A 24,474-nucleotide genomic window follows, 5' to 3' on the forward strand; every position below is an offset into this window, starting at 1 on the left:
CAATGTGGCTAATGCTGCAACAAGACCCAATAGTTCACCAGAGAATGTATACATATAGGGACGGGCATTTCAAAAAAAAATAATATTTGATGATCGCTGGGAATTATTCGACTATACAACCTATTCGATATTATATAATTAAATCAACTAATCGAACATTCGAAAATCGTGAGTCATCCCTAATGTATAACAAGATGGTTCACTCATATGACTATGAATGGGAAAAAGTGCAAGCCTGATATGTCGGTATAAGTCCCACCTTCTGAATAAAACGGCCAATCAACAATAGGGTCATCACATCACTGCAGCTGCGGTTAAAAACTCAAACAAAAGCTATCATATGGCTTCAGAAGACTTGAAATATAGAGAACAAGTCATTTTATGATACCTTAATGGGTGGTTTTCCTATTATGAAGCTTGAAAGCTATAGCTGGAATCTTCAGAATTTTTTTGTTTTGTTTCTCAGAACAGAGAAAGTCATACAGGTTTGGTAGGACATGAGTAACTGGTGACTTTTCACTCTTCTCTTCTTCCTGTGGTTAACTATGTTGTGGCCTTGAGCGAAGCACCTCATCTCGACACACTCAACACAAACACAGACTCCATTCAGCTCTTGCCTTGCGGCCAACGTAATGAGCTCAAGGGTGGTTTCGGTCAGCCGAAATGGCTTACACAGACAATGTAGGCAGGAGATTCTCTACGGAGCCCAGAGGTGCTGCCCCAAAACATTTATTCTGGTGTCCACCCCAACCGTACCAAACCATCTGCTCGTGTCATCACCTCTGCGGGTGTTTTTCATTTGTGCCAAGTTCTGTCACTGATGTTTCTTTCATCAAGTCTCCCACATTGCCCATGAGCCTATGTTTGGAGACCAATTTTTTGCACAACGAGGAGGTGTAGAAAGGGTGACGGTAATTATATTCACAAATTATTACTGGGCACCGTTCCAAGAACAGTTCGAGCCGTTTCATCATATGTGCGGTTGAAAATGTTTAGCCTATACTTCTGAAGAGGAAAATAAACAGAAAGGGAGGAGAGAAAGCAGCATAAATCTGGGAGGATGGGGGGAGTAAACACGCGTTCCCTGAGGGTGCTCGGCACTCCTGCAGATTCCCTCAATTCTCTCACGGCGTTCGTCGCTTTCTGCTGAGCGTCGAGATCAGTCACGAGTTGATGCTGGGAGCTGTCGTATACCCCAATGTGTCTTCTGAACTGATCTGAGACACAAAACAACCTTATTTTACATGGCATCATGCTGTGCTTGGAATATGAAAGATGGGAAAAGTGGGAATTTATATTCTAACAGAAGAGACATGCGTTGATAAAGTCACAGAACTGTCATTAGGCTCTCTTCCAAAACCTAGTGAGCTATCTCCCTAAGCAGCATGTTTAGGCATCATAGAAATTTTGGCATTCGAGGCATTTTTGTTGAATTATGCTGCCTCCTAAAATAACTTATCTTGGCTAAAACAAGCTCAGTGAAAAAATAAATGGCAGATGAATCTTGATGATTTGTTCATATACTTTCAGTATTCAATGAATTCAACATTTCTGTCACATCGCCTGCCATCTTGAATCTTTGTTTTCACTATTCTGTCAATACAAGTCATTCAATACTAAACTTATTAGTTTAAAATAATTCAAAATGAACATTTTAGACCTAATGCTTTACAACAAACTAAATGAAAATATTTTACAAATCAAAACTGTCTAATTCAAAATGGAATAGGTATGTTTAATTTATTCAATTATAAAAAATCCATGAAAAAAAACAAAAAAAAAAACACCCTGACTATTGTACCTAAATATTGTGTTTCTCTTCTCAGAGAAGGCAAACCTAGAAGCTGGAAAAAAATGTGAATGTGAGAGAAGTGCTGATTATAGATTATACTTAAATATAATTTAATTCTACCAAGCAGCAATGCAAATACTATATCCTAAAGTGTGTGTACTATGCATATTTGCGCACATTAAAGTATTGTGCCATTCATCTTATGCTCTATTTAGGTCAACTGTCAGTCAGTGTTATTATATTTCAGTAAAACTGAAACTATAAATCACATTTTGTTACTTGAAAAAATAACACCTCATAAAATTATATATTTTATATCAGATAGTTTCCAAGGCATGAATACTCATTTAGTTTAACTTGATGTACTAAAGTAACTAAAACTGAAATAAAATAAATAAGAAAAAAAAAATTTTTTTAGACATATTTAGATCTTTAGCAAATATTTAGCAAAATCTAATAAAAATGACAAAAATACTAAAACTTTACAATTAAAACAAAAACAGAAAGTTGCTGCCTATAATGTTTCAAATCAGTCACTGATTTCACGTTGATATTCTGATATGAAAGCAGAGGGAATGACACTAGTCTACATTCAAGCTAGCAAAATTTGGGGTATGAAAACATGGTGTCTGGAACGATTTGGAAAGAAATGTAAGATAAACAGCTGTCATCCCAAAAAGCAACTTCCTGAGCTAACTTTTACTGAAATGACCAGCTGAGGGAGGAAAAAAACCAAACTCAGAACTCAAAACTAATGTATAACAAATGTTGTGTAGGTTTTAATGCTCAATTTAATTTAATGCCCACTTGGTGAAAACAAGCCATGTCCAGGCATTTCTACAAAGAACAAGTACAATCTATTACATGCTGCAGAGTGCCAAAGGCGTACAACAAAAGAGTGGAACTGTGCAAACTGAATTGCGAGGAAGTCTACTGGGATGTTAAATTCATGGAGAATGAGAGGGAAAAAATATACAGCAAACAACCAAGAAAGAGAGACTCGAGCAGCTACAGAAACCATACAAACCACCGCAGATGCTTTGACTTTTTTTGTGTTCCCTTTAGAGTTTGACCGGCCAAAAATTTATTTTTGGCCGATCTCTGTTCCGGACGAAAATCACTGTCAGTGCTGTCCTACTGTCAGTAGTTTTATGTTTTATGTAGCATAATTTCACAAAGCTAAAGTCAGACTATGCATATTATATATACACGTTTAAGGCCAGTTTGGCCTGTAATAGAGCAATTAAACGACAAATAAATTTGCTTAAAGAAAAAAAAAAATTGGCAACCAGTATCAGAATCGGCCCATTTTCTTGTAAAAAATCTGAATCGGTGCATCCCCCTAGTTCCTAACAGTTTCCTGAACAGCCATTGTCTTCGAGTCAACAAGCTATAGTATCACCTGATCTTATAAAGTTCCCAGGAGGCCAAGTGACAGTGGTGCTGGGATATTATAATGTGTTGGTCAACTGTAAACGCTCTGTCAATTACGAACACAAAAGGGCCATATTGCGAGAGAGGACTTGGAGGCTAATGGGCAAGCGTGAATGCAAAGAGACAGAGACATCCAAATTCACTATTGTATTACAAAAAAAGGAAAGAAAAAGCTAATTAAAAGTACAAATCAGCTCATTTCATTACAAATCCCAATGCATTTCCATATCAATAAGTCGGCAAAGTGCTTGTTATGAATGAGTCATCCATCGGTATAATAAGACAAAGATTATGTGGGCGTGATATTCCGCATGAGAACTGATGATAATGGACCTTGAGTCTTTTTAAAAACCACACAGGATTCAGGAAATATCAACTGGCTCCTCTGCTATTAATATCTGACCAACTATCAGTTCCATAAGCAGGACACCAGGCCGGTCAGCACCACAAATAGGCCATCACACCAACCTGGGTACGAATAATGGCAAATTATTAAACCACTAAGCTTTGCCTCATCATGTTTCCACGCTTCAGTCAAATAAGCAGATTTAGATCACATGGTCCACTTCACATTTATTTACCTCGCACACAACACTGAACAAAATGCTGTATGAATGCACATTACTTGCCAGTGACGCACTTTCAATCAGCTACTGTATGCCCATCATTCACACACCTGTGTTCATTTATTAAATATTTTGGCTAATTTGATCATGCATTCAGCTACCAATAAAAGGCACATGTTATGGTCGATAACCGCTAAATGGCTGATATTAAAATGTCAAATCGTCTCATAAATGTAAACACTAAAAACTGAAATCAGTTGTTCTAAATGTTCATTTAATTTACACATCAACAATAATGTACAGTATGAAAAAAAAGACATTCAGTTTTATATTTGCTAAAGATTAATAGAGCTTTTGAATTATTATTTCTTTTAGATTAAGATTAAGCGTGCATTAGATGATGGCAAAGGTATTCTAAAATCTGTACGTAAAAATAAGGAAAATTAGCACTTTTAAAGTTACCATGAAAACAAAATGACCAATTCTTATTTTTACTATACACTAATTACCCATGCACATAATTTTCTTTAAAAATATTTAATTAAAAACAGCGACGTCTCCTTACAAGAAACTGCAGCAATTAGCATAAAACAATAATTAAATAAAATTCCGGTGGACAAGTCCAGCCCTAGATATTGTCTGCATTCGAGAAGCCGTTTCACTCGGATATATATTTAACAATAAAGAAAAAATATATATATTCTGTTTCACATCGAATTAAAATGCATTTAATCAGCACAATTAAATGTTTAGTATTGACCAATAATGCCAATAACCAATATGTTACCAAAATATCATGCATCCCTATTTTAACATACATTATAAGAAGACAGGCCTCAAATACAGTACTACAGTAGATGAACACTTATATCACTGACAGTCAGCCATGGCACATTGAAGTCAACCTGTTCTCATCATTGACCCAAAGACTAGCTAAACTCCTGAGAATTAATTCTGTTAAATTTCCAACAGAAGTCCCAAGTACGCAGTTCTCTCTCCCTAGCGTACACTTCTCTGTCTGGGCTTAGAGCAAGGAGAAAGAGCGGTACTTCAGTAAGCTGTAAAACATTATTTGGATGGTGTAAGACATCTGCTGCTACTTCACATGCTGAAAGAGCATCTCGAGAGTAAATCGATATACAATACAGATGGGTACTGAGGGCCCACCATGTTCTGTCATTACAGGCTGGCCTACGACACAGCTAGTTATGCTTCTCTGGCGAGCAATGTTTACCAAGCTTTTTCAACTTGACTCTCGTGTTTAGACAAGCAGTTGTGGGTGAAATGCTCTGAGGGATTCCAGATAAGCGTAGCTTGAGCTCTTGGGACTGTCATGGATGCTACGTCAACTTGCTACACCTGTCAGTCTTGAATGGTGGACAGCAGTTTGCAGAAAAAGTATTTCAGCACACTACTTCCAGTAGTATGGAAAAGCATGGTGGTTGTCAGCTAATTTTCATCTAAAGTCAGGGAGATGACATGCTACAAGGTAGGTGAATCACAGAGTAGTTATGCAAGCTGAACACAGGTGCCCCAGAGGTGCACGTCATTGTCATTGGAAGCCCACATAAATTCATAGTCCTACACACACAAACTGAACAGGATACACTGATAACAGCACATATAAATCTGGCTTGTGAGAACAATAATCCTTACTGGCTCTATGTCAGGCTGATCCATGTTCTGTTGACTTATCAGGCCGAATGCAGACGTTCGCCAAACACCCCCTGGATTACAGCTCATCGTCATACAGCTACTATGCTAAAGTGCTGTTTTTGCACTGTAATCCAGGCCTCTTAGTTTTCATTCCATTACTATGAATGGAGAAGCAGCATGTATTATCATATACTATTGACAAGAGCCTATTTAGTGTTTGTAAGATGTCCCCTGAAACCTGCTATGCTATTGTCTATATGTAATGCATGCAGAGTTTGAGCCAGGGAAAAGTAAGAGCTGAGAGGACATGCTACTCTTATGTACCGTATGTTTTATGAATGGCTGGATATTTAAACCAGTACACAAATATATTCCTTATGAATATATAATATTGATAGTAGGGGTGTTATGATTTACCGATATTGATGATAATCGTGACATTGAAAAAAATGAAATTTCGCTATCGTGTTAATAAGGGGGGTCACATTGTACCAGTATTGTCGCTAATCATAATATTTAAATATGAATAGTACACAATTAATAATATGACACAGAATCCAATAAATAGGGTGATGAGAGTATTTAGCTCTAGATAATGCTCATGTGTAATTTATGTTTCATAATATTTGCAGCCGGAGGGCGCACTAGTGAGACTCACAGCAGTAAAAAAACGTATGATGTTCCAGGTAATACCAAATAGAGAGGTAAGTTTAAAAAAAAAAAATCCCACCCCTTGTAACCAACCACCTAACAATCCCTTAACCAACACTTAGCAACATCACACAGAACAATGGCTTACTAATTACTATGAAAGTTGTCGAGCTCCAACATCCTAGCTGTAAGTTTGGCACAAAAAAGAACAAAAAAGTTGAATGGGTCCACTGTGCTTCATTTAGCATTGGAACTCATTGGATGCCACAGCATGAAAGCCCAGACTGGTGAAAATACACCTTGTACCAGTGTTTTATGAAGTTGCAGAGGCTAAATCCATTGTCCATTGTACTTTTTATCAAGCTGACAAGGAGGGTTACACAAAGCATGTGATCAACTGAAAGGCCACCAGTCATATTATGCTAACCGCAGACTGACCAAATAGATTACACACTACTAACATCAAAGCCTTAAGCCCAATTTATACTTCAGTGTCGAACTCCTGCTGTAGCTATGTCGTAGGTATTTGTTGCGAGCGTACCCTGGCGTGCACCTCTCCAAAAATGTAACAACGCGTCATTTCTACGCGGACCGCAAGTGCTATGATTGGTCGGCTACAACCGCTCCCTGGGGTTTCACATGCTCCCTCTGCATGTATAATTGCGCGTCAACGCAGACAACGACACAGAAGTATAAATGAAAACCAACGCGTTGCCTACAGCATAGAGGCTCTGGCGTAAGTCCGACGCAGAAGTATAAATCAGCCTTTAGGTATTATACCCCAATATAAATGTTGCCGACATAATAAAGTATAGTCTAATATGGTTCCTTTCTGGTAGGTAGACATCATGGCAGTTTTGTTCCACAGAATCCAAACAAACAGCATAAGAAACTAAAGTGTAAACATCTGTAGCCCTGATACAAATACCACAGTAATGTACTAAGCCTCAAATTATCAGAGTCTGCTAGTGTGTATTAGTGTATTATGTTACTCAAAATAGCAGAAAAGGACAATTGCTTCATCTCCCAGAGCATGGGGCACATGACACAGATGTGGTCTTCTTAAGAATAGGTCAACCGGGCTGCAAAAAAACCTGAACAAGGCCTGTGAATAGCTTTCTTTGTATAAACCTTGTTTTCTTCCTTTCATGTCACACGACCTTTCATTCAGGAGGCTCACCTGGTGCTCAACTAATGGCTCGAACGGCCACACAAAGATGACAAAAGACGGTGAGCCAGACAATTTGAGTATTATCAGAAGGATTCTGGAAAAAGAAACATCTCTGGATCTGCTCGCTTAGTCAAGGCTGAAGTACACAGTGACAGAAATATGCATGAAATCTTACTGACCAGAGAGATTTCACTCACATTGGGGGCATCAAGGGCAAAAGATGGTAGGAACATGTACTTGACCTTCAGAGCAGTCCATGTTCATGCATATATGTGTTGTGCTTCCTTTAACCTGCTCCACAGGGTCAGGCTAGGATCTGCTCGTAAGGCTTCGGATTTAAAATGCCATCACATGCATCTGCCAAATTAATTTATAATGCTGCTCAGGACTCTTTAAACCATCAGTCGATTCACTTGTATTACATGTGTTTTCAAGGCCGTATTGACATGCTGTTGCTGATTTTTTCTTTCATTCTCCCTGCTTACTGAGCTACTTCTTTTTACACAGTACTCTTCACATATTCACTTCACTTATTTACACAGTATGTGTAAAACCGATTCCAGACCTGTTACCATTCAATGCCCTCAAACTACTTTAGGGGTTATCAAACTTGCCAATAGACCTCCAAATAGACCCCTCAAAAGGCACTTGATCCTCTTAAAATATAATGTCAGCTGTATGGTATATTTATGTATAAAAAACATAAATATATAAATATATATATATATATATATATATATATATATATATATATATATATATATATATATATATACATAAAAAGTGTGATATTATAAAGACATAACAACACATCCCAAATTAAATGCACTAACATGTTTTCACTGAGAGACCAGAGTGGGTTTACTGTTATGACATCGAAGAAAGTACTGAAAAAGGGAAGGTAAATTCGTGGCAGGATAAGAACTTGAAAAAAAAAAAAATCAACATCCGTGGTTTGGGAATATTTTGGATACAGGAGAGATGGTGAGAGCCTGTCAAACTATAGTTACGGCAAAACAGAGTAGGGGCCATTCACACAGAACGTTTTTGTGGCTAAAAACATGAGACAGGTTTAGAGATGTGTTGTTGTTTTTTTAACTAATTTTTTAAACTAATTTTACCTTGAGCACTACGTAGAACGCTGTGTCATGTCATGTCAAAACAATGTTCAACATTATGAACATTTGCTAACTAAACAGGAAGAGATTTCAAAAAGGCATAAAGAAATAACAGATGCAGTCACATGTTTTTTTATGCAGTCAATAAATCTGGCTGCCACAAAAAATATAGAGACAAGTGTGTAAGGAAATACTGTTTCAAAATAGTGATTGAAATCAAAATCGAAACATTGATCAATTTTTTTTTTTTTTTCTTTTTTTTACAAATATTGAAGCATACATTTCTCTATGATGCCAAAAAAGATTTGTCTCTACTGGAACAAAGATGTCTAGACCAGGCATTCTCAACTTTGGCCCTCGAGGTCCACTTTCCTGCAGAGTTTTGCTGCATCCTAAAGCTTAAAACTGCAGCCTTCGGTGGATGCATTCCAAGGTAGGAAGGCATCAAGGCACGTCCGAATCCAATGTTAGCTCCACTTCTTGTCTCATGAGATACCTTCATCTGATCGATTTTTGAAGGCAGCATAGATGTATCCTTCTCCGCCTTGGATATCCTGTGTTTTTCATTGTGTGACAGTTAAGCTAAATAATAAAGATGGTGTCTGAACGTTGTATTTGGTTGGCAGTTTGTGCAAATGTACATGTTTGACCAATGTTTTCCACTTTTGATGTCATATTGCAAGAAATTAGTATTCTAGTAAATAAATATTTGCTTAGTTATCATCAAAGTTCTCTCTATTTTGTTGTACTTCATTAAACCGTTATGCTGCCACAGAAGTCAGTCCGACTTCTACTGAGTCCACAAATCTGATTTCAGCTGCCTTAGCTTTTGGATGCAGCCTTTATCTCTATAACCTTCAAACCATCAAACTCACCTGGCTGTAACTTTCCAGCAAATCCTGAAAACCTTGATTAGTTTGCTTATTCCAGTATGTGGAATTGGGGTATATTGGGGTGGAGCAAAACAGGAAAGTGGACCTTGAGGGCCAAAGTTGAGAACCCCTGGTCTAGAAACCTGATTAGAAGGGGTGTCTCCAGTACATACTATCAGTCATGTAGTGCACAGCACTTCTTCAATTTTATTTATATTCAATCGCTGATTCCTTCAGTCCTGTTGGCTGAGAGATTTCCCTCCCCATATTAAGCACAGTTAAGTGGAAGAAATCTGAATAAAACAATTGAGTATTCCTCTTCCTGAGGCCTTAGATTAGACAGAAGCGCTAGAAAAAGTGAGATTTCTCTCTTGGGGCTTCAAATGACTGTGTTCAACCAGAAATTCCCTGTAGTGCTGTGCAAAAGCTTTGCCATGCTATTAAAGCGCTGTTGCACTGAAATACGTTGATGGGAGCTCAAAAAGGTATTTCTGTCATCTCTCCTCCATATTTCTACATGCTACTAAGAATGTGAGTCAGATTACAGTGTTTGTTACATCTCTTTCTTGCTGGTGAAGCAGTTTAGAGTTGCTTTTAGGCTCAATGGTCACTCTGGGAGAGGATCTTTTCCATCATGCGTCAAGGCCGGTGATGAATATGTCAATTGAGCACACGTGAGGCAGCGGGATGACTTTACATCGCATTTGCCCTTTCCTGTAGCCTCTCTAGTTACAGTACATCCTGCCCAGCTGTCCACTGATATTTCTGGAGAATGGCATCATAAATTGCTATTGACCCAATTATCCAGGGCCATTTGCCTATGTTAAGGTTGGTGCCTGATGTACTCTCTGACCTTTGCTCACTGGTTATTCATTTGTGGAACTGTAACATCACATAAAGGCAGCTCAAAGGGCAACATGAACAGTCAAAATGCATGATGGACTAAGAGATAATACAATTAATCTCACATTACTTTCATTATATAACAATATATATAACAATATATATAACTATATATATATATATATATATATATATATATATATATACACATATATATATTTATTTATTTTTTTGCATCAAATCAGCATATTAGAATGACAAAATCATGTGACACTGCGATCACATGTGATCACAGGAATAACTTTAAAGTATTTTGAAACAGCTATTTTAAATTTGAATAATATTTTATAATATTATTGTTTTTCTCTGTGTTTTTTATCAAATAAATGCAGCCTTGGTGACTTCATTTAAAACAGTTAAACAAATCTTACTTGAGAGATTTCCAGCTACTCTTGAGAGACTTACAGCTACTTGTCACTTTACTCTTAGTTAGGACGCACAGTTATGCAGTCAAACAAATACAAAGTTCTGGCATGAAACTCTAGATGGTGCAGGCTAATAGGTCATTTTACTCACCTGTTCATAATCACATCGTTATCGAGAGGGTACAGCTGATTGGTTCCTGCCGTATCAGTAGCCAATGAGCTCGCTGCTCAACCTTCAAATACATGGGTAGCATTTGCCTTAGCACTGCAGCGCGCTTTCAGAAACCCTGTCTACACCTTCCCCAGCTCCACCTGTTTAGATCTGTTAGGGAAAATTCATGTACGCTATATTGTACAGCAGCAGCATGTCTTACTTGCTCACAGCAGCGTGTCGTGTATGTATTAGCAGTAGCAAGTCCTGTACTTGCTCTGCAGCAGCATAAATCAACAGCAGTAGCAGCAGCAGCAATAAAAGCAGCAGCAGCGGCGTAGCAGATATATTGTCATGAGAGTTGTCATGACAGAACTATACTAATTGTGAAATGAGCACTTTGAGGTAATTAGTAGGGTTGTGTACCGAAACCGGGCACCAATATAGAGCCGGTACCTAAGTAACCGGTGTGTAACCAGACCGAATCAAAACACAGATTTCAGTGCCTCATTTCGGTGCCACTTTTAAATGCCTCAGCTGTCGGTTGAAATTTTTGCCCTCTAGTTCTCTGAAATGGACTTAAGAAGCATCATCACCGCATGTGATCACTAGTTAACCCAATTATAATACGACGTGTTTAGATACACATTGTGTAGGTAACTATAAAATTTACTCTATTCTTCTCACACTTCACCAGCCACTTACTTTAATGCATTTCGCGAGAAGTGGATAAATTGACGTGTTGTAGGCCTAAATCTGACAGATTCAATTCTCTGAACTGCGGTGCATACTAAATGGCGCCCATTGTGCGTTATAGATCAACTAACATGAACCATGATCATTATAAAGGTTTCTTAAATGACAAAACACATTCACTTACATGTGTTTAAGAATAAAAATATCAGCCAAGGACTAACTGACTGACATGTAACGCAACCAATTTTTTTCCGCGTCATGTTTAGTGTGAAAAATGTAAAGTCGATGTCCCTACAATAACAGACCGGCGTACATCTCATAAATTATTAATTCAAGAACATGCACATTTACTGCAACAATGGATCCGTGAACTTCACATACTTGTGAAAATCCAGCCTTCAGTTGATCCTGAGCGCTCATTGCCATAGTTGTAAACATGATGTTCTTATTCCATGAGGGGTTTCACAACTAACGCATTTAAAGTGATGCGTTCTAAAATAATGCTCACCTTTTGCAGGACATGGAATAAGTCAGGAGAGGTGTCGTGTTTTGTCAGAGAAGTCAAAAAATGTAAAAAGAATTGCTGAAATTTAAAGCTAGTTTGTAGCATACCAAGAATACAGACTACTTTGCTATTATTAGTACTGTAATGTTATTTAGTGTTAAATTATTGTATTTGGGTTAGGTGGCTTAGGTTTTATTGTAAATTGTTATGTAATTTTTTTGTGTTTTGTATTTAGACTAGTATTTATATATTTACTTTAAAATTCTAATATATTAAATTTGAAGCATTTTTTTATTATTATTATTTTTAATGTCATTCACCATCATTTTGAAGCTCTCTCTCTCTCTTCTTTTTTTTTTAACTATCGGTTCAGACACCGTTATCGAAAAAAAAACAAAAAAACGATACCCAACCCTAGTAATTAGAGAAAATAACATCATGCAATAAATGATGAAAAGTACAGTCAGCAAAGTTCTGCTAACTACTTCACTCTAAGAGCAAATTAAGCTGCATTTGATTCTGTTAATCAACTGGCCATTGTTCTTTTTTACTCCATACATTTTTCAACATCATTAAATCTTTATGGAGGATGAGCATTCTACCAGAAACTTACAAACATACCTTCCCTGTCTAATCAAATGAGATCAGTCACTTGGAGAGGATGTGTCATTTATAGCTTGCAGCAAATTGTTTTCTAATAAAGAATGATTTATGGGAGTATGAAACACCTTTATGACAAAATGATAAAACGAACTGAGTGAATTCTGTCATTCTGATCAGTTAATTACTGAAATGGCCACCTATTTCCTTTAAAACACAAAAGTGCTTTCCTGCTGTATCATTTCAATTGAGCAAAACAGTATAAATTAAAAGGGAACAAAAAGATCCAGTGTTTTCTCAGTTATGCTGTGCTGATAGTTGAGACTTTAAACTACAGTTACAGCCGGTACAGAAGTCTTTTCAGAGACCTCTCAGAAAAAAAGACTGGCCAAAGACTATCATAGGCAGTGAGCGGTTATTATCGACATAGAATAACAATGTTGGAGGTTAAAGTTTCCAAAGAGACCAAGATGAAAAATATTCACAAATCTCTTCAAGCAATGAGATGCAACTTTCTTCCACTGTGTGAAAATGTTTTCAAGACTCATGATTATGTGGGTGTCAAGTAGTGCAGAGGTCACGTTCCAAACTAACTTGAGTGTGAGCTCATTCGTGGGTTTGTGTTCCCATATTAGCTTATGAAACGATCCACCTCAAGCTGCTCTTTCTTGGCACTCGTCAGGTCATGTCTGTAATCCAAGCAGAATCATATTTTATGCACACCTGGTTGCTTTTAAAAGTCAAATACGAGCAATTGTAGCATCTGTTTGGAGGAAGAGTGCGTTTTCAATCAAGTAATTATACAGTTAAATAGGTGGCATCTGTCTTATTTGCAGTAAACCTATATGATCAATCGTTTGTGGGTTAAAGAAAACCCCTGGATACAGATTCAAAGTAATGGACAACAAATTGTTAAATGAGATCTCACTATATGCACTCACTCACTATATCTGCTTTGGATGCTGCGGTCGACCTCGGGCTCCCCTAGAGAGAGTAGCAGCTGAAAAACACATACAATTCCATCATTTGTGAAAAGCAGAGCTATTCAAAACCATAATGTTGCTTTATGCAGGGCTTTATTGATTGAGCATAATTTAATTTAGAGTGAAGTGACAAGACGGTGGGATGCCTATGCATTGATTAGGATGTGCAAGGTCAGTAAAAAAAAAAAAAAAAAAACACAGCTCAGAAAATTTTTCAGAGTTTAGATTTTTAACGTTTTTTAGGGCCGCTGCACTCTATTCAAGCACAATTCACTGCATATGCAAACATTCAGCTTTTAATTAAAATATAGAATAATTTGAGACATCTGGAAGATTCAGCCTTGGGACTTCCAGAGAGTCATTTTGATTGACGTGAGCTGTAAAGTGGGGAAGATTAAGCAAGACGGCAGCTTACCATCTAATAGAATTATCCTACTTATAATAATCATGAAAGTAGAGCGATGATTCATGCCAGGTCATTTTTAACCTCCCAGATCACGTTCGATTTAACTTCATTCCCAACGCACCATGATCAGGAGGTGAAATATAACATGGAAGGTTTATAAGACTAAACAATATGACCACAATAATGATTTGGCCATTCATATAGTCTTCATTACTCAAGGCTGACACCACGGTGTCTGGCGTTCACAGTGTGATTGGAAAGGGCCCATATCCATGCTGAGCTTGGAGTCTATTCTCATTCCGACAGTGACAACAACCGACTCCAGAATGCACACAGAATGGTCCTTATCAAAAAGCTGTGCAAAAACCTGTCAACTGAATGCATGATGCCCCAGGGAGCCAAAACAGACTGCCGTGGGTTGAATCTGAGAGTTTTTTTCTCTGAAAAATAAAGGATCCGAACACAAAACCTTTGAGGTTTTGGTAGGAATGCAATCACAGCTACAGTAATAGATCTAATTGAGATTTTTGCACAAGGGACACAGAGTGAAGATTCCGATAACGACAGCATAAGCCTTCTGGGTGACCTTATGGTGGAGGAGATGCTGGAGGTTCTTTCATCATTACCCTGCAGCAGAAAATTCCCGCTTGACTGAAAGGAAGGCTTTACACAACCGCTTTGGGTCACTTGAGACATCACAAAATCAGGGGCAATTCAGAATTGAACTGAGAATGCTTTTTTAAATTCAGACTCAATTCTTGAATTTGAATTGTGGTAAAGTAGCTTCAATTCAAATTTGAACTTGAAAAAGTGGAATAAAAAGAAAAAAAAATTGCAACTAAATTTTAACTAGAAAAGCATACGAACTTTAACCCTGAAATGCATGAATGTCAACCATTATTACATATTCGGGTCTTTAGCGATCCAAATCTATATCTAACACAGTTGGATCTCTACGTGCTGTGATAATATAAAATTCTCCTGATATTAGAGTAACAATTGTGGAAGAATAAAATAAATTATATTTTGTTACTTTTTGGAGCTTAGAAGGGTTCAGTTTGAGCAGATGTTTTATACCATCATAACTGTCATCATCAGAGTTCATTTCCCAGTACATTCAGCATCTGGCTCATATTCGCGATCTTATATTCTCTATTATATTATATTCTACATATTCTCAAAACTATCATTTTCAACATCTTCAAAATCAATATTTTGATCACTGACAGCTTCTTCACCAGATCCACCATCAAATGACAGTGACTCTAATATTTGATTGCGTTCAGTACTTGCTCTGCAGTAAATCGCTGAGCCATTTCAAGTTTTGCTGATGATACTTCCTATTCTTTTGTTTTCTGCCTGTGATAACCATGACTGAAACGTCACTTCATCATTGAGTATCAGACATGGCCACCTTGTGGGATAAAGGTGCATAAAAATTGCACTTACTCAGTGATAAAAAATTCTATTATTGTTGCAAAGAAAAAAAAAAAAATACTAACACACCAGCAACCCTATACGATTTTTACAAAAAAATTATTATTTTATAATTTTATATATTTTTTCTTGCTATATTGTTTATAATGAATTAATTGAGATATACTAAGAAGGTTGAGGTCTAACTTTAAAAAAATGAATGAGGAGGAGGGTAGTGAATGATATCCTGGGTAACCTAAGACCCGAGATATGCATTTAAAAGTTAATTGTTGGCTTCACAAGACATGTTCGAAAATATATATATATTTTTTTTAAAGCCTTGAAGTTTTAAGGTTTATAGACATACAACAAATAGAAAAACGATAAAAAATTAGAATGAGAGATTGAACAATAAAATGATCGATTGAAAGATAGACCCATATAATGATAGACAAATGATACAATGATAGATAAAATGCGATAAAAGATAGATAGACAGACCTGGCATTTCAATTTAAACTCCAAGTTAACTTCCTGTTAGGTGTGGACAATTCAATTCAAATTCATATTAATATTCATCAATTAAAAAGGGAGAACTTTTCATTCTGAATTTCTCACAACCCTGTCAAAAATGCAGTTCTCCAGTTGCTGATGCCCCATTAAGTATCCACTTTCCTGTTAATTAAACAGCACAACAGTAACCAAGACAAGCTCTGGTGTCATATCCCAGCACCAGGTGAAAAGTGCAAGCTGGGAGAGTCAGGCACGATCTGACATGTTGGCATCGATTTCCTGCATAATTTGCTTGCAGGTGACAGGGAAAGTGCTGACAGGGGCATGCTACTCTTGCAATCTGCATTCATTTGCAGGTTAGGTGAAGATTAGCATTGATTCATCTGCCATTGGTTGAGCTGGGGGTAGGATGGTGAAAGTTTCCCCACTCAGGAATGATCTATGAAAGACTAAATCAAGAATGACTTTGAAGGAACCATTTCAAACCACTTCATAGTCACATGGTATAATGATGATAGTTTCAGCTACCTCCAAAACCAACATGCAGAAATTTACCCAACAGCTTGTGAGATGTGATATTACCCCACAGTAAAATGGAGTACGGTCAGTTAATTTCAATAAATTGCAAATGAATGCATACAAAGATATTAAACAGCCTCATTCTGAGCAGCGGGCTGCAGCTTTGCCTTTCATTTCAACTGGTTTGTGGTCCTCAGAGGTGCTATGATGTCATTATCAGAAAATGTTTCTTGATGAGCCATGACATCTTCCATATGACTTTGTCTTTCCTGCTAAAATCATCTTGTTCAAATGGAGGGCTGCTTCCCAGGCTTTTTTTTTTCAGGAAAAAGTAGGCTAAATTAATATTAGATTCAAAGTGCTATGCTGCACATTTAATCCTGCTATTTTTAGCATTTCATAAAAGTCAATAAGTGGGCTCTCCTTCCGACACACATTTGGTGCTCCTGCGGAGCTCCAGCTTTCCATGTGTCCTGAATGAGCATCCATGAGGTAACTGCACTAATACTGAAGGAGTATTGTGATAGTGTCTGATTTTTATCAAATAAAAAGATATGCCATAACAGTCATTATAATGAGATGCTATATTGTCCTCCATAAACAGATTATAATATAGAAAATAATATTAAAGGGTTAGTTCACTCAAAAAATGAAAATTCTGTCATTAATCACTCACCCTCATGTTGTTCCAAACCCGTAAGACCTTCGTTCATCTTCGGAACACAAATTAAGATATTTTTAATGAAATGTGAGAGCTTTCTGACCCCTCCATAGACAGCAACGCAACAACCACTTTCACACCCCAAAAAGGTAGTAAAGACCTAGTTAAAATAGTATGTGACTGCAGTGGTTCAACCTTAATGTTATGAAGCGACGAAAATACTTTTTGAGTGCAAAAAACAAACAAAAATAACTACTTTATTGAAGAATTTCTTCTCTTCTGTGTCAGTCTCCTATGCTGTTTATGTTGTAACCACAGTGCAGCGTTTCCGGGTTCTACATCAGAACGCAGACGCTGTTCACGTGAGCACCATGACACTTGCGTGTGATGCTGATGCAGGAGTTGGCTAATACAAAGCCGGCGTTCTGATATCTTCATTTGTGTTCCGAAGATGATCTTACGGGTTTGGAACGACATGAGGGTGGGTAATTAATGACAGAATTTTTTTTTTTGGGTGAACTAACACTTTAAAGAGATCGTTTGCACTTGCCTGACACATTTCACATATTACAAACAGGCCTAACAAAAAAATATCACCTTCTTCACCCTTTTTGGAGATAATGATTGTATTTTAAGTAGGGCTGCCAATTCATTTAAGTATTAATCAATTACACAAAATGCTGATTAACTGACTTGCAACCAAAATCTTGGTGTTGCATGCTCTAGACCAATTGAGAAACAGAAACACCTAAATATAATAAAGACAAAAAATTATATGGAAGTCATTATTGTTTGTTTAATTTCAGTGTCATTTAACATATGCCAGAGAATGAATAAATGCATTTTTTTTTTTTTTATTATATTTCATTTGTTTATTATCATTATACGCCTAAATGTATTTTTACATATTTTTTGAAATGCAAAAAAAAAAAAAAAAAAAAGAGTTCAATGGAAAGCCCAGTCTTTGAAACTTGCAGATGGATACATAAAATGACAAAATACCCAACAGAAGCCTGTGCCAAATTGTTATATCAGCTACAGATAAGTGTTAAATTCAACAAATCAGAGAGGACAACTAGGCTAACCTATAATTGCATAATTAATATTCATGAGCCAAACCCCACCCATCACGCATTTGTTTTTTAAATAACATGATGCTTATGGTACAAGACACTGACAAAACAGTCCCATGCAGCACTTACTTAGTTCCTGCATTACATGACACTTCAGCAGGATTACAACAGCTAATAAAACACTGAAAGAAGGTGCTGAATGCCCTAGGCTATATTTCTAAAAACACAATTCATCAAGGTCTTAAAAAAGAACAGTTAAGATTTTGACAGATAGGTCTGTGTTTCTACGGTTGCCTTCGATATGCCCTGTACTGCTCTTTGATTTATTTCGGTACAGGTAAAGTTATTTCCTCAGAGAGGAAAAAAAAAAAAAAAAAGACAAATTAATCAACTGAAATGTCTCTCAAGGTGTTATGGAGATATGAGAACATATATTGCCCTTAGGTTAGGGTGAATTTATTTTTAATTGGGCCATGAGCTGCTATGAATCAGAGGCAGAAGTGAAAGGGCAAAATCTGACCCGCTCTGTTTCTGAGAATTGGCTCAAACTCTTAAAATGAAGGCCACAATGCCTACTGCCTCAAGTCCACTACTAAGCAGGCCTTTATCAGATCACTACCTCTGGGCTTCAGGCCAAGTGGATGGTTAAGCAATGCATGCATCTCTGGAAGTAAAAAAAAACAAAAAAACAAACACAAATAAGGTACAAATACAGAGAAAACTAGACCATTAACAGTCACAATAGCTTTAATTATTGTGTATTTAAGTAATGTAAGTTTGTGCAGAACTAATTCTATATAAAGATTCTTAACCACTTCACAATGTTATGCCCCCTGTAAAGAAAAACATTTCCAACTGATCCAACCAGATCCCGGAGCTAATGAACCCTTCCAGGAGACACAGGAGGCAATACGGTACAGGAAATCGAAGGTCTAGATGCACTTATTGAGAGAATTTCCCCCAGATACGCAGAAAACTAAGCAGCCAAGTAAATTATGTTAAGGAAAGAATGTGGTAAACAACTATATCAGATGCTCAAATTGGGACTAATTACAAATCTGTCGCATCCAATTAACATTAAATTCGCAGTGCAGACAAAAAAAGGCAAAGCAGTTCTAAATGTAAAGGACAATACTGTGGCAACGATCGACAAAAGTGGTTTATTATTTGTTCAAACGGTGAACTCCTTGTCGTGGTAGTTGCCGCAATACAATCGTCTTCGTGTAGAACTCATTTGCTGTTTTTTTCTTCACAAAGTGTGTAAAGATTGCAGTTTGTTAGCGGTGTGAAGTTTCATGTTTTACCCAACACTCATTCAAACATTTTTTATTTTATTTTATCTGGTCAGAAAATTAGCAAATTAGAGCTTAGCCTGATTTGTATTTATTTATTTATTTTTAATTTTATAATTCATTGAGAATTTTTGGTCACACTTTAGATTAAGGTCCAGTTCTCACTATTAACTAATTATTGGCCATGATTTTTGCCTCAATAAACTCCTAATTACTGCTTATTCATAGTTAGTATGGATGTTGTTAAGTTTAGGTACTGGGTAGGATTAAGGGATGAGAATATGGTCATGCAGAATATGGCATTAATATGTGTTTTATAAGTACTAATAAACAGCCAATATCCTACTAATATGCATGCTAATAAGCAACAAATTTTGATGGATGGATGAATGGATGGATGGATAGATAGATAGATAGATGGACAGATAGAAAGATTTCTCAGAATAAAAGGTGCGGATTAGCACACTTGCCAGGAGAAAGTGTTGAAGGTAAAAAACAGACTTATGAAAGCTTGCTAAAACAAAGAAAATCCTGCTGGAAAGAGTGATTAAAGCTCTTAAATGGATTTCACGCAGAAGAATGAAGTAAAAGAATGAATGAGATAAAGAAAAAAATAGATTTGCTACCCTGGATGGAAGATCTATAGGAAAACAGACATTCGCTAGTAGGGGGGGTGGAGGGTGAGTGTAACTGCCGCAGTGTAGACCTCCACTCTACTGCTCATTTGTTCGACATCAGCACACACCTTTTCCTTTCCAAAGTACCCTGAGACTGCCACTCACTTTGTGAGCTTCAAAGAAGCACCCACCGACACCAACATTTCAAACTCCAAAATGTCAACCTAGTTGATTAAATCGACAGACATCCTAATCTTCTGTTACCTTGGACCAAATGGGAGATAAATCCCCTGCAATCCCTGGAGTGAAACTCAGAAACTGCAAAGAGGCAGCAGCTTTGATAAGGAGCAGCACGCCTTTGGAGAAAACTGCTGAGGTGGCAGTATTGTTTGAATAAGAATATGTTTGATGTCATATGATAATTGCGGTGAAATGAGGCAGTGCATTCAGTCTTTTACAAAGGATGTTGTGGGGCATCCTGATGTAATGCTTTAGCCAGCCGTAAGACGGTAATAGGATAGGAGAAGGACAAAACAAAACAAAACAAAACAAAAACAGCACAGAGTCACTGAAATATTCCTGTGAAATATGGTTCAGCATGATTCGAATGATATAGACAAATTACATCAGCTCACAAGAAATAAATGAGGTTGTAATGAATCTGGTGAGCTTATCTGAATCTGAGAGGCTGATGCCGTTATGAGAAGGTACATGTAGCCCAATCAAAAATAACCAATCGATATTCATTAACAATTAAATGATGTAATGGAAGCTGATGCAATTTTTTGTAAAAATACTTTATCACAGCTTAATGTTCAGAGATACCAATATAAATGGTGGGACTGAATGTTTGGGGCATGTTGCTGAGGGTCGCAATCGTTTTTTTAAAGCATTGGAAATCTATTGTGAAATGTGCTTAACAAAATGGTAAACAAAAACAAACAAAAAACAATAAAATAATATTAATAAGTTAAATATTAAAGATACATATATTTATACAAAATATATGTACAATAACAACACACTATGTATTACATTGCAAACAGCAACAGTTCAAAACTGACTAAAATGACTAAATGTAAATTGAAAAGACAAGTAGTTACAGCAGTTTCTTGTCAAGTAGTATTTGTGACATTCCAATTGGTGCCACTAGGGCAAATTATGAAGCATTTCTCATGAATAAAATAAAAAAGTAGTGGGTCATATAGACATGGTGAGCACTGACCCATTACAGAATCAGGAACACAGCATGGTGTAACAAAGCTCACCACTAAATGCTCTAATCTGTGATGAAGCTGTCCAGCTCAAACCAAGCTAATCCACCTAAGAAAGACAAGCCAGATGGTCACAAGCAACTGCTGAAGTCCTGTACAGGAGCCTGATGACACGTCTGAGGTTCATGCTTCTATTTATCTAGTGCCTTGAGTTACAACCGTAAGCTCTGTGAAGAGGCAGCAGGCGGCAGCACCTGGTTCTCTAAAGCGGATGGGGTGACAGGCTTCGGCATTCCACAGAATGGTAACCTTGCAATTCCTGGAGCACCAAAGCACGAGGAGCGTGGTCACAGGGGTGTCATGATACACACTCTCCTATGGAGATCACCAAGCTTCGATCGCCATCACTCTCTGAGGAATGTCGTAACTCTAAATCACACTCACACGCTGGTAACTGCACACGCATAGTTCAAGGACTTTGACTGCTGCCCATGTTGGAACGACCTCATGGGACTCAATTCAGGTCGTGTGAGGAATCATTAAAAGAAAATTACCACCAGAACATCTAAATTATCTCTCAGCAGGAGCTGCATCACCAGAGGACAAGGTGGTTTTCGCTGCAACTACTCATGCGCACAGACACACAAAACTAACCTATAGCCCTTGTTTTTTAAAGAGCAAGATATTTCAAGATCTTTCTGAAAGTGTCATAGCAAAGCTCACAACCCTTGACCACAATTCCACAGCCACAGACTGGGTTAATGCCCCGCTGAACTGCGAAAGCACCCATGGGGGTGTCACTCTGGGTTAATCTCTGGTGAAAAAAGATCACACAAGCATCATGATAAACAATTTTATTACCTGCCCTTCAACACTGTCACATGTTGTTCTCCTTTGCACACACACCTTTTAGACTTATACCTCTGCCAAGATCAAAACAAGTCTCGGGCTACCCGTACTGTACTACATTTCACAACTTAGCTGGATTTTACTGAAGCTCTGTATTTAATCTGTATGAAGCTCACATTTCTTTTTGTTGTCATAGACAGAGAGGTGGATAGATGAGGGAAGTATTTTATGCAGTGTCAGACTTCAGACCTCTAATAGTGCCCCAGATGCGCCCCAGATATTACTTTCTGAGAGTACGAGTGCGAGGCGAACCTTGTTAGCTTACGCGATTAACGTTTATGCATGAGTGCCTCTGCACAAAAGACTTAGCCTAATGTCCTCCACACACTCTCCCCCATCAGCTTTTAATCCACTACCTCCATCGTTCTGAGATATGCTTCACAAAAACATGCCCTTTTCAAACTGACTGACCATGCTCATAAATCAACAGTAAGCCATATAATACCAAAAATGAATAAAATGAATGAGCAAAATTAAACAAACACCATAAATTGAGTGTCCATTGAAGCAATACAAATGTAAATGCATTTAACTGAATAAGTTGAAAACAAATCTCTCTCACTTCAGTTCCCAACAAACTTCACAGTTGTTAAGAGTTTTAATTGAATGTGATTAAAGAGAAAACATGGACTGTTTTCTAACGATCCTTGTGTAAACATCACAGCAACTCATCAAAGCAAGTCGCAAGCTAAACCCATTCTAGGAGTGTGGCACAGTTTTCCCAGGGTGCCCCAGGAGACTCAAAGGCAGCCAGAAATAGTAGCGAGTACGTAAATGAGAGCATGGCTAGCCTGACGTAACATTGGAAAAACACATGACAGAAAAGTCCCAGTACCGGCACGGGGCACTCTGAGGAGCATGCACCATGACATCTCAATGTATATTTGTTGCCATCAGAGAACAAGTAAAATAATTCTGACCATCAAGTGGCCGCAAATTTTCAGTACCTCACTACCTGTAAAGGGAGAACAGAGCAGAAGAAAATTCAAAGCGTGACTTACCCAGAAGATGAGGTTGAAGACAAACATCATGTATTTCAGACAGCACAGGCAGCCTCTGGCCATGTTGCACTTCTTGAACTCTAGAAGGAACACAAAGGATAGATCCAGATAAAAGACCACGTATTTGCTGCCTTTAGGAGCCTTGTACTTATTACTGCTTTTGTCGTCGCCAGCCGCCCCGCTCTGAGCAGCAGTTTGTGCACGTGGGCCAGTGGACCCGTAAAAGGCGCCGGCGGTAAAGCCTCGTCCTCCAAACGGCAGCCCGGAGGTGGAGGCTTGGGCAAAGTCTGAGTCGTGGCTGTCCACTGAGGGGCTACGGTGGATGGCGGATTCCTCGCTACTTGACTTCTCCATGCTCTGGAACGGAAGCCGCGTTCTTTATTTCATTCTCTAGCATGTCTCTTGGAATAGCCCTTGAGCAGAACCTTGAACTTGTGCTCTAGTGCTCCAGAAATACTAGTCTTTCTTTTTCACACAAAAGAGCAGGATTAGGTCAATCAGACAGTGGCTTTGCAAAATCGCTTTAGTGGCAGCTTGCACCGTAGCCTTGCTGTAATATCCAGAAGCATTACTCCCACGAGCAGGTGCACGTTGAGTGTAACTGAAGTTTAAGCAGTATTCCTTCACCCTACGTCCCTCTTTACCCCTCTAAAAGAGTGTCCACCCCCAGCCCAAGCAATGTCCGGCTTGGTTCAGCTGCTGCTCGATCCCACACTCCTGCCTGCTGACCTCAGTTGATGACTTCCCACAGCCTTCTAACTTCCACCCCCGTTCTCCTCTCAGGATTTTGCGCTCCGAGAGACTCTCTAGATCTCCCTTTTTTTTTTATCCTTGTTTGCCTGAATCAATCACGCTGCTCTGATTTAACCACTCTCCGGCACCACATTCTGTTCCTTGCTCCTCTCCTCCTCTCTCTGACTGTGCTCTCAATCACTGCTCTGGTGCTGATTCACGCTATTATCAGCAGCCGCATCTAGTGGGCATTCCCTCCCAACCTAGCGCAAAGCTCTCACCTCACTCTCTCTCTCTCTCTCTCTGCCTGTACTCCTCTCAGCCCCTCCCCTGCCACTCAGATCACCAATAGGGCAGCAGCTACTGGTGCTAGCCCCTCCCCTAGCCAATACAGCAGCTTTAATGTGCTTATCATCCCTGTGCTTTATGCCTATACATGTTCAGTGCTGTCAACTGTGCTGACTGGCCAGGGGCGAGTCTGGGAGGGCTACGATGAATTAAAAAAATCATGAGCTGATTGAAGAGGAGTGGGACCGAGGGAGGAGGGGGAGTGGGACCGGGGGAGGAATGGTGGGGTTGGATGGGGCTGGGAGATGAATATGAGACCAAGCACGCAGCTGCACATTTGTCTATTGCAAGGGACTGTGGATATGTTCAT

The 24,474-nt window shown here is 38.2% G+C and overlaps 1 protein-coding gene across 1 annotated transcript in view; it reads right to left on the bottom strand.

The window, feature by feature from the left end:
• Positions 1-23,574, bottom strand: part of tspan9a (tetraspanin 9a) — an 84,187-nt gene extending 60,613 nt beyond the window's left edge. The window contains exon 1 of the mRNA XM_084124400.1: positions 23,085-23,574. Coding sequence (XP_083980526.1) covers positions 23,085-23,438 — 354 coding nt within the window. The 5' untranslated portion in view covers positions 23,439-23,574. The remainder of the gene's footprint in view (positions 1-23,084) is intronic.
• Positions 23,575-24,474: the final 900 nt, after the last annotated feature.

Source organism: Abramis brama, assembly GCF_963993115.1.
Source record: "Abramis brama genome assembly, chromosome: 9".
Classification (NCBI taxonomy): Eukaryota; Metazoa; Chordata; class Actinopteri; order Cypriniformes; family Leuciscidae; genus Abramis; species Abramis brama.